This window comes from Bombyx mori, chromosome 18, assembly GCF_030269925.1.
Source record: "Bombyx mori chromosome 18, ASM3026992v2".
NCBI lineage: Eukaryota > Metazoa > Arthropoda > Insecta > Lepidoptera > Bombycidae > Bombyx > Bombyx mori.
The window spans coordinates 10,045,116-10,057,078 of NC_085124.1; the positions used below are offsets into that span (position 1 = coordinate 10,045,116).

Here is an 11,963-nt window from a genome sequence, read left to right on the forward strand (position 1 = left end):
TACAACGCTTTTATAGCAGTAGTATCCGCTATATGTCAATAGATGGCGTTGTACTTCTCAAGCGTTATCGATCCTTTGATATTCGTTCGACTATTTGGCGATAGATGGCGTTGCTCTTACCGGCATAACAATAATTTCACTGCCTTCAAATAGCTTACTGTAACAGACTCAACATGCCCCTTACAAACGCACGTGTCTGTCATGATTTGACCTTTGTGTTTTATGCGTGAAATATGTTCAATAAGCTAAACGTGTGTTATTTGTGCCTTACCCTTCTCAAATTATTGTAGAGTGGTTTTATAAAGATGGCTATAGGATGTGATGTGTCAGAATTTTATGTTCTACATGTTTTACAAGCACATTTATATGACAATAGTGTTATAGTTTCAATATAAATATGAAATTTGCCCTACCAATTATGGGGATCGTAGTACGCTGGTATATTACCACAAATTTAAAATCCATACAGTTAAATGTCTCTGCACTACACCAGGCAACTGACCGGAACCGATGGAGGCTGACAGTCGACAAGCTAAAACGGAGTCACGATCCTCAGCAATGAGGGAGCGATGGAGAAGAAGAAATGCCTCTGATATCGGACTGCCCGTGTAGGTACATACGCAAAGGTGCAAGGATTGTCAATAAAGAAAAAGAAAATATAAGTACATAATTATTGCCGAAAATTTCTTGAATGGCGATCGCGTACCGGAAAGCGCAGTATGGGTATGCCTCCGACGAAATGGACAGGCGACCTGCTAAAAGTCGCGGGACTCCGCTGGATGTAGGCTGCGCAGGGCTGGTTAATGTGGCGAACCCTGGAGGAGACCTATATCCAGCAGTGGACGTGCGTGGGCTGAAATAAAAATATGTGCTATGCAATCATATACCTAAGTGACACTCCATTTTTAAATATTTTCAGATTTTTATTATTAAATTTAATCATGTAATGTATTCGAATTCCGATGAGCAACCATATCATAACATTTTGAAAGAAACATGAATATGGTCATGATTTAAACTTTTACTTAATTAGTTAAATAATTTCTTTAAAAAAATTTTTCCAACAACTTTTTGTACGTGTTGCCCTTCGATCAATCGTCAAGACCATTATTAGACTATATCCAGGTAAGTTGCCAGAGGCTTGGATTGGCGAAGTAACGCCACTGTTCCCCATAGTAGGACAGCACAACATGCTCTCTCATAAGTCGCCTAATCCGATTTGACTGGAAGAGCACACTGGACTGGTTTGGGTGAACTGTCAAACGATTTAGCTAGTTGAGTATTGTTTAACTTCGTCCAATATAATTGGAATTTCCACGTACTCGTGGATATTGAATTGCGAGAATACCAAAGCGCCCATGAACATACTCCAGGATACTCTTTTGAGATCTCTGGAGCCATATAATCTTCGATTAGTTTGGCTGTCGATCAAAGTTGGATTCGATATGTCCAGATCGCTTTTATGGGGCAATACTGCATTAGCTTATATCATAGGGATAAAGCCAAGCCTTTAACTGCTTTTGAAGCATATCCGTATATAGAAGAAGTGTGGACCATTATAATGAAAGTAAATTTATGATTCTCGGTCGGTCCGATGACGGTCGCGTCCGCCCCCAGCGTTTGAGTGCGTAAACTAAGAGCGATGGAGAGCCGCGTTATTCTACGCAATTCCACGTTTATTTACTAACTGTATGGATTATAAAACTGTGATTATAATCAGAGAAAGCAGTTATATTGATCTGGATGATCTGGTTGCATATTAAACTGGTGAATCCTTTAGTCGCCTTTTATGACGCTCACACGGAGACATGGATTGAGGCTATTTTAGGCCACTATTCTAGGACACCACATAGCCGAAAGTAGTCTCCGTAATAGTACTAAAGTATAATAACAAAGTAATCGAAAATTTGTTTTTTTTGCTAAGTAAACAAAATAAAATAAATAGCTGTTTGGCCGATAATGAAACAAAGACCAAATTAAATACGATCTGTCTACAGCAATGATTCACGGACAGTGCGTTGAGATTTCGATAGCTCACGTTAGGGATGATCCCGCCCTCGAAGCCCTCGTAAACATAGATTGGGTGTGATAGCCAAATTTACTTAGAAATCCTGTACAAATTTCGCACTACTGTACAGTCATGATGAAAAGTGTCTAGTAATAATATTTAATGTTTACTTTGGGGCGAATGTATTCACTATTACAATGTAGTGGGTAGAATATAGTTCTTAGTCGCCCGTGACCAGGAAAATTATGGAAAACTTCGTTAAAATTAACCCTGAGGTTAATTGTAAACAAGTATTAATTAAGGTTAACAAACATGAAAACTAATTTGAATGTACGTTTCTCGTTTTTTTCTTTATGTTATCTAGGAAGTCTTATAAATAAAACACCCTTTTAATAAGCCAGATACGAAAATACGATTTTATTAACTCAAACTTCTTATTCCGTATTATATTATAATTGATAGCACTTCTTGTAAATGACGCTGTTTCAAATATTATCTATTTGTCAATAAAGACAAACGTTTGTTTATTTGTAATCTATGAGTTCCTGGAACATTCATCGAACAGTAATTAAACTTGGTATGTAGTTCTTGTTGGCACTCCAGGGATCGCTCAATCATGTATCATCTATATACGGTAGGTAGCACTCGAGCAATCTTCGTCACCTATTTTAACAAGAAATAAATATTTGTCTTTCGATTGTTCAAGTACTTATTTTACTGTTCCACAACACTTCACGTAAAATTTTTTGATCATAAACAAAATAATGTCAGGAACCGATTATATTCGAACACAAACGCCATCAATTAATATTGCTTGTTATAGGTGTTTGGTTATTTAGTTAAAAATAATTAATGACGATAAAACGTTAAACAAAATTGGTGATCTACTAAAAACGCAGTTACAAAACAATTTCCGTAAAACCGAACGTGCCGTGACGGGAGTAATTCGAAAACAATATAAATTTACGACACACATTTTCGCACGCGAGTGTACCACGACACGCGTACGAGGGTTCCGTCAAACATTCGAGATGAATCATAAAAACGCACAATAGTTTACGAGTACAATTTTATGACACATCGTAACCACCCCTACGTACTTGTTTTTGTTGCTTTCACCTACATACAATATCGTGCAGTATTTCATCGACAATATATGATTTTGGATATGGAACAAGATAATTTTCAAATCAAATTTATTTACTATTCGAATGTACAGATTTCCAAAATTACATTAATTGTCTTTGGTCACGGAAGTTTTTATTTTTATTTTTTATTGCTTAGATGGCTGGACGAGCTCACAGCCCACCTGGTGTTAAGTGGTTACTGGAGCCCATAGACATCTACAGCGTAAATGCGCCACCCACCTTGAGATATAAGTTCTAAGGTCTCAAGTATAGTTACAACGGCTGCCCCACCCTTCAAACCGAAACGCATTACTGCTTCACGGCAGAAATAAGCAGGGTGGTGGTACCTACCCGCGCGGACTCACAAGAGGTCCTACCACCAGTGGTCTGAAGTATTGTTAGGTTACGCTGACATAGCCTCTCAAGGCTATCTATCAGCTTAGGTAGGGAAAAAAAGGTCTGAAGTCGTTGTGTCTTAAATAATAAAAAGGTGTATGTACTAGTATCGAGCCATGAAACCATGTTAGTGTTAAAATTCCGTCAGCTGTTACCAAATCGTTCTCTAATGTACCAACCGTTTACGAATGATTCCCATCAAATAAAGCTATCGTGTTAGACAACATTTTGTTAACCGACGAATAATAGTAATAAAATATGTAAATCCGGCTGACGCCCCAAGTCATTTTTGGCATGTTATTATTATTATTTTTTCTTTTTCTTTTTAAAATAAATATTTACTAACAATTACGCCACGGTAACTGATCCCGTGATAAGTTCGTAAAGAACTTGTGCTACAGGTACCAGCTAACGGAAACAAATGTAAGATTTTTAGTATACACATACATACATTTAATATAGATCCATAACCCTGGAAAAGACATTTATATTTATCATACAAATGTCTTCCCTTGGCGGGATTCGAACCCGCGACCCCCTTGTGTAGTGACCATGTCACTTACCATTACACCAGACAGCCGTTCCACTACACCAGACAGCCGTTTATTTTTGATTGTTAATCCGGTTATGAATTCCATACAGTTCCATTAAAGTACATACGTCTTCGATAGAGCAAACTTACAACCGGTTATCGTAAAATTAGATTTGCGACTAAGAATCCTTCCAGAAAAATCGAGAAAAAGATATTACATTTTAGACCAAATGTTTACGCAAATTCAAAACGTTTCCATACTAATTTTGATAAAAAGTTTCGAACATAAAAGGTGGGTGGAGATGAAATTTATTTCCCAAAATCGCGCCTAATCCTCTGTAAATCGACAAAGCATTAGTAAAAGTAATGGGTTCTGCACTTAATTCCAATAAAACTGGAAACGTGTGACGCATAACGAGTTAAGCTCGAAGGATCTCGACAAAAACGGTTGAGGAGGAATAAACACAAAGCGCTTGTCTTTACCATCAAGGCTTAAACTTAAGCTTATTTGATTTTGAATTTAACATTTATGTTATGATCCGTGTTTTGACTGTCGACGAAATAAATTTAAATATCTGTTCAGAAAAACTCAAGTTAAATATTAATAGCGTTTTAATTTCATGCCAGGCAGGCAGGCATTTGGTAGGCAGCGGCTTGGCTCTGCCCCTGGCATTGCTGAAGGCCATGGGCGACGGTAACCACTCACCATCAGGTGGGCCGGATGCTCCTCTGCCTACAAGGGCAATAAAAAAAAATGCCAGACAGAAAACTTACAAAATTCAGTGACGTCATTCTTCAAATTCGTCATTAAAAATTTAAACCCAGTTTATGCGTAAAAGAAACAAAGAATATCCTCTCAATCGCCACTAAAAGTTTAACCATATTATTAAATTGGTTTTCATTTCTCGATAATGTATTGTAATGTAATGTATCGGTTTAAATTGCACAAATAAACTCCTTAAGCCGTCAACAATTGTTTTGTTGACGTAAATCGAGAAACCACAACAGAGCTACTGGTAACTGGCCGCTGGAGGCCAGGGACTAGCGATAAAGATAATGCCACCGTTGGACCTTGAAACATGACACCGAAGCTTTCATGGAATTGGATTAATTGAATTGGAATAATAGTTAACCCAACTTCAAGATTAATATGTTAGCAAGTGTTTATTAAACTTCATGGATATTAGCTTAGGATTTTTGTAACAATATCACGTTCACTATCACAATAACCGTCGTAGCAAAACTATTTTTGTGATCGACACTGAATCAGCAATACATATAGAAAAAGCAAAAAAAGCAAAACTTTTTTAGGGAGTGAGCACGAGTGCACTGATAGACCTTAATTCAAGACTGACAGCCAGGACCGTATTCATAATAGTACATGTTATTATTTGTTGCCATATGAAATATACTTACACTTTGTACTTTTCTCTCTCAGAGAACTCTAAATTGTAATCTTGGTGCGTCGCTCGTAAATACCAAATGAATTCGGTGAAAGGTAAAACGCAAAAATCAAATAAACAAATTAATACAAATAACAAATCCAGATTTTTTCGGTTACCTAAATAAAACTTAAGATACCGACCGAACTGAATTGAAAATCTTAAATTCTACAAACAGATCAGCAATTACATAAAAAAAATGCCAAAATATATTTTGTTTAGGAAAACAGCCTCAAATATTTGAAGTGATAAATAGATAATTCTGTGCACACTTTTTAACAATTTATATACATTTTTAGAATGAGCCACGTCCCTGTTTTTAGGGAAGCAGTAATGAAACGCTCATGCTGCCTGTCCCCTTTTCTACATGCGCTGAATACTGATACTCCGAGCCTGTAACGCATTTAGCTTCTCAAGAGCTATAGCTATAGATAAATGCATTATTTGGGAAAAATATCTTAATTTTAGCGTTTTTAAGTCGTAAATGAAACCTTGAATTTGTTATCAAAGCCCATGAAGGCATCACAAGGCAAGGCGCAATTTTGACAAATGCAGTTTTTATGGTGTGTAAACTGAGTGATCTGTTTGATATTAATATTGTAACGCGCTGGGGTTCGGGATAAATAAGTGTTCCACCAAAGTACAACTTAAAAACTGTATTAGCACTTAGAACACTTCAGAAACACTTTGAAATTCTCAATTCTCTTCTTCCGCTTCGCTTCAGGTGATCCATTCGCAGTTTCGCTTCGAGTAGTTCCGATTACTGACTGACTGCGTGCCATCTCTGCAACGCTTTTATATTCGAGACGAAATCCCTAGAATCGTCGAGAATATTTCACCAAAGTCGAGTATTGTGTGTTTCCGCTATCTGATAATAGATGGCGTTGTACTTCTCGAGCGTTCTAGATGCTACTAGATTCTTCGATATCCGTTCGACTATTTGGCGATAAATGGCCTTACAATAAGATTGAAGAAGAAGAAGTAACAATAAGATTGAGACATTTTTTTGCAGGTTCCAAGGAACTAATTGGCAAAATCAATTAGAAGAGTAAGATATCCGATTATTCAAGTTGCTAATTGAAGGCCCGTAATCCGTTTAAATTAAAGGAAATAGATTAGCCTTGTTTGACTTGTGAGAAAAGTTAGAAAGACCTCGATGGAATTGACCAATTTTAATCTTTAATTTGTTAACTAACAAACTCTTAAATAGGCGTATGGTTTTAGCACGCAATGTGCTCTGTGATAAGTAGTACAACGTATTATTACAATTAATGTATCTTTAACCACAGAAAAGATGATTTTTTTTCTGACATAAGTATCGGGAATGGAATATTTCCACTGTTCCTGTCATATTAAAATCTTTTTAATTGAAAACTCCTTGGTTTTAAAAATCGAATACCATTTATTTATTTAAAAAAAGATTCTCGGTCTTGTCACGAGGTTTTGTCAAACTTGTTTAGTCGTTGAGAAAATGGAATTGACTCGAGAAAATTCAAGAGCGATGATTTATTATGACTTTCGAAGTGGTTTAACACAAAAACAGTGTGTTGACCGGATGATTTCTGCATTTTGTGATGAAGTCCCATCCAAAACCACAATTTATCGCTGGTCTGCTGAGTTTCAACGTGGACGTGTCAAGCTCAATGATGATACCCGTCAAGGTCGTCCAAAAACTGCAGTTACCCAAGAAAACGTTGATGCTGTGCGTAAGCTGATTGAGGAAGATTGACATGTGACATACCGCGAAATTCAGGCAACTTTAGACATTGGCATGAGTCAAATACAAATAATCTTGCATGAACAATTAGGTGTAAAAAAGTGGTTTTCCCGATGGATACCGCATTCACTCTGTGAAGAGCAAAAAGCGGCTCGCGTTACTTGGTGCGTCAGAACTCTCGAAAGATTCCACGCAGGATCCTCAAATGCTGTATACAACATTGTATCAGGTGACGAATCCTAGATATATGCGTACGAACCCGAAACAAAAAACCAGTCACGAGTTTGGGTGTTCGAAAATGAGTTAAAGCCAACAAAAATTGTTCGTTCACGGAGTGTTGCAAAAAAAATGGTGGCCACGTTTGTCTCCAAAACCAGCCATGTTACGACTATTCCTCTTGAGGGACAAAAAACGGTTAATGCAGAATGGTATGCTAGCATTTGTTTGCCACAGGTCGTTTCTGAACTCCGTAAAGAGAACTGCAACCGCCGCATCATCCTCCATCACGACAATGCGAGTTCTCACACCGCGCACAGAACAAAAGAGTTTTTAGAGCAAGAAAACATAGAATTATAAGACCATCCGCCGTACAGCCCCGACCTAAGCCCTAATGATTTCTATGCTTTCCCTAAAATAAAGAATAAATTGCGTGGACAGAAATTTTCATCACCTGAAGAAGCTGTGGACGCCTACAAAACGGCCATTTTGGAGACCCCAACTTCCGAATGGAATGGTTGCTTCAATGATTGGTTCCATCGTATGGAAAAATGTGTCAAATTTCGCGGAGAATACTTCGAAAAGCAATAAATACATTTTTAAATAGTAATGTTGTGTCACTTCGTTAATTCCCGAAATTTTCAGTGCCGCCTAGGTACATGTTATATAAAATATTTAAGGTTCAATCCTTGATTGGTTGATTCTTCAATGGTGAGCGTTTACCATCCGATATGGATGGACATTTATACTAAGAGCTTAGAGTTAGAGCATAGAGCATAGACTTTGGAAATTTAAGTTTAAGTATTTTATTAAGTTTTTAAATGAATATTTGAAATGAAAATGGTGTTTTTAAGATAATTGCTTAATTAAGTTTTCAAATCAGATTCCGTGACTGGCAACGACATAAATATTACTTTTTTATAACCATTCAAGACTGAAATCACCAATATTACAAACTTGGAAATGAATACGAATTAAAACTCAAATACATACAAAAAACAAGAAATGCACCCGAAAATAAACATAAAATATCCGTGATTTTTTTAACACCTATCCACACTGTGCACCATTGATTTAAATGCAGGCTGAATTACAGAGAACTCAGTTCTTTAAATATGCTGAAACCGCTGCTAGTTTGAACTGGAAACTACTGTTTACAAGTGCCGTGTGGCTTTTGACTAAAGCCACGCTCTCACGAGTATTTGAGAATGCAACAAACAAATACAATTTATTTTACTACGGCCAGCAATCCAGCAGACAGCTCTTAGTTTGTATAAAATATTTTAGAGGTATAAAAATCTCCTTTTTAAATTTCTTGGCAAGTAATATTAGGCTTTTTGTATTTAAGGAGGATTTGTGAATCGCAATCAAAACAAAATCATATTTAAAATGTCATAAGTGCTTACTTCAAATGTAGACGAAAAAAATCTTTTTTTAATCTGTGTACAACAGTCTTAATAGCGGGTTTTCTTTGAGGCTACACAAGGATCGACCGCTAGGGAGCTGCGGTTTAACTCAACGTTCAGAGCATTGTTAACATTAAAGTGGCTTGAAAAGTGAGCTAATAGTAGTATTAGCTGTGCAAGTTCCACCGTTAACTTGTTCTGTGTAGTGTTTTGTTGATTAATTTGCGTTAGTAAAGTATGCAGGTTCTATCGTACAGGTTTTACTATCACTCATTAATTGATAATAGCAAAGCTATCTTTGTTTTTTACAAAATTATTTTCTTAGTAGGATGTTTGGATCCGGTGCTCGATTCAGTAAAGAACTCTTTGTTAGGGATGATATTAACAAATTCCTACAGGCTGAGCCCTTTGAGCTCATCCGCCAATCTTGGTGAAACTAGATTTTTTCCTACCTAAGCTGATGGTATTGAGAGACCATTTCAGCATAACCTTAACTAGCAGTTGAGCTCACGGAGCTCAAACCTGACGACGTTGCTTCCACTAACCCTAGCAAGAGCAGCGCTTCGCAGAATGTACCACCGGATCGGAAACGCGACCCACCGAGAAGATCCAGCGAGAATCTCAGTGGGCTGTGTCTGTGGGTTAATTTACTCGTCGAGCCATTCGTCGGAAGCGACGCGTTCGACGAGGACGATGACCGGAGTGAAACCAGACTAACCCTTCAAGACTACAGCGGCTTGGCTTTGCCCCTAGCATTGCTGACGTCCATGAGCGACGGTGACCACTTACCATCAGGTGGGCCGTATGCTCGTCTGCCTACAAAGGCAATAAAAAAATAACAAAATAAACTACAGGTAGGGAATAAATCATGCTTAAAAATAAAAATATTTTAGAGGAGGTAGGTAATCCTTACTGTCTAAGCCGGATGATAATGTTCATTGAACAAATCATTGTGATAAAGTAAACATAAGAAGGAAGCTATTAATGCAACAGAATAAAGACATCAGAGTGCATAGTCGTAATTACGATGACTTCACTATGAGCCGTTTATGAAGTCAGTGCTCAAAAATAAGATGCAACTAAATGATTACGTGAATCCAGTTTTACCTTACGTGATGATGTTGAGATAAAATACAAAATACGACGATAGAATACAATACCAAAATAATAATTTTCTATCTCAAATTTTAGTGGTAAAGAAAATTATGATCCACTACCACCCTCCCTATGTGCGCAACCATGATCTTCCGATTTGAAGTCTTTAAACTCCTTCATCGATTCAGAACCACCAAAAAATATCAAAAATAAAATAGCGTTATTATAATCTCAAAACTCAAAATAAACTAATAACAAAATAAAGTTAAACAAGTCACGAATTCCTAATTCGGAACTCATATTTTTACCAGCTGTGTTCTTTCACGAATTCATCTTTTTCAAAGAAAAGGATACTGGCTGTCACTATAAAATATCCCCACTTTTACCATTTGATATGGGTCGACGTAGTAATCACACCGGCACGTCTTGGGAATAGTCTAGATCGACTACAATCTATTTATGTATTGTGTGAATAAATATGTGTATTTTTATCTATAATCGTGATTATACTATCAGAAAGTTTATATTGTTAAATGGTTCATTCTATTAAACTTGAACATATACATCGACTACAAAATTACATACTTATTGCCAGCTTACATACTTAGATCCAGCCCTCGTCCATGCTTGACGGGGGAGGAGGAAGGGGACGAGGCTGTGGTTGGGATCTCGGGGCGGGATTCTTGGCTCCCGCACCTCTGATATTCTGGTTCCGGCCTCCACGTCGTGCCACCCTCGCGGATGGGGTAGGAGTGGAGGTCGGCTGCGCGGCCCAGTCCCGTATGGCGGTCGTGGCTTTTGGTGCCGGGACGCAATTTCCGGAACCATTCGAGGAGCGGAGCATCTCCTCGAGGCCAGCAAAGTGTTTGCGGACCTCATCCGCCACCGCCCGCGAGATGCAGGCCACCATTTCTTCTCTGCTTGGCGGCTCCGCAGGCCTGGGCCGCGACAGCGCCGGCCACTCGTCTACCATCCTCGCCAGTGGCGAGCGGATGTCTTCAGCCTGCGCTGGTGCAGGCCTTAACCTTCCTCTCTGCATGGACGCAGGGATGGCCGATATTTGGGGAGGCGGCGCAGGCCTTAACTCAACCCTCCGCGGGGGGTAAGGGAGTGCGGGAGTAGGCACTCGTGAAACAGGGGCCACAGAAGTGGGCGCTGGCATGGGCGCCGCCACACTCATCACAGCTCGTGAGGGCACGCTGGTGTCCATCTTCCTCGCGGGGGGCCCAGAGTGTGCCAGCGCAGGCATCGGCGACAAGGGAGTCCCATCTCGCAAGACCGGGGAGTCCTCCAGAATGCGACTCTCCCTGGAGTCAAGCTGCCCGACGAGTTTGGACATGGTGGGGATCAGCTTTGTCCTAACCATAGCGGCTCCCTCCCGGAGCCTTTTCCTGTAGCTGCTGCCTGGCTCAGCGCCCTTGGCAGCCACAGTTGACAGCAGCTTCGCCAGATTGACCAGCGCAAGGTCGAGGTCGCGGAATGCCTCGTCCCCGCTAGCCAGGGACGCGGCCGACGTCGACATCGATTCCACCGACGTCGCTGGTGACACTGCGCCTCTCCTCCTTACTGGTGGCCGCTGGGGAGCGGGCATCGTGTCTTTCGTTGTGGCAGGCCCCGCAACCACCGAAGCCACCTCCTCGATGGCCATCGTCTTTTCCGGCACCTCGATGCTAGAAGATGACGCGCCGCCGTCGTCGGACGTTGTTAGTGGGGTCTTCCTTCGCCCCCTCTTTTTCCCTACCGATGGTCTGGTGGGGTTGATCGCACCCGACTCGCTGCCGAGCGCACAGCGCATCGAGCCGGCGATCGGGGAGCGCCTCGGTTCGACGGGAATTCCGCTGCCCGTCGCACAGCCTCCTTCATCCTGGCAATTGTTGCCCCCCCCAGAATACGTGGGGCAGCGTGCTTCCACTGAGGTAGAAGCACGGAGGGATTCTCCGCCCGACTCGCGGGCGGTACCCTCCTGGGGTACTAACTTTGTACAATTGTCCATCATCATGAAATTTCTTTTTTTTATTAACCAG

At 40.0% G+C, this 11,963-nt stretch overlaps 1 protein-coding gene across 1 annotated transcript; it reads right to left on the reverse strand.

Moving 5' to 3' along the window:
* Positions 1 to 10,543: 10,543 nt before the first annotated feature.
* On the reverse strand, positions 10,544 to 11,734 carry LOC119629890 (serine/arginine repetitive matrix protein 1-like). The gene has a single exon (XM_038017413.1). It carries the CDS (start codon positions 11,732 to 11,734, stop codon positions 10,544 to 10,546), a length of 1,191 nt encoding a protein of 396 aa, XP_037873341.1.
* Positions 11,735 to 11,963: the final 229 nt, after the last annotated feature.

Excerpts from the sequence above, each read along its gene's own strand:
- LOC119629890 (XM_038017413.1), bottom strand. The coding sequence starts at position 11,734 with ATGCGCTGTGCGCTCGGCAGCGAGTCGGGTGCGATCAACCCCACCAGA.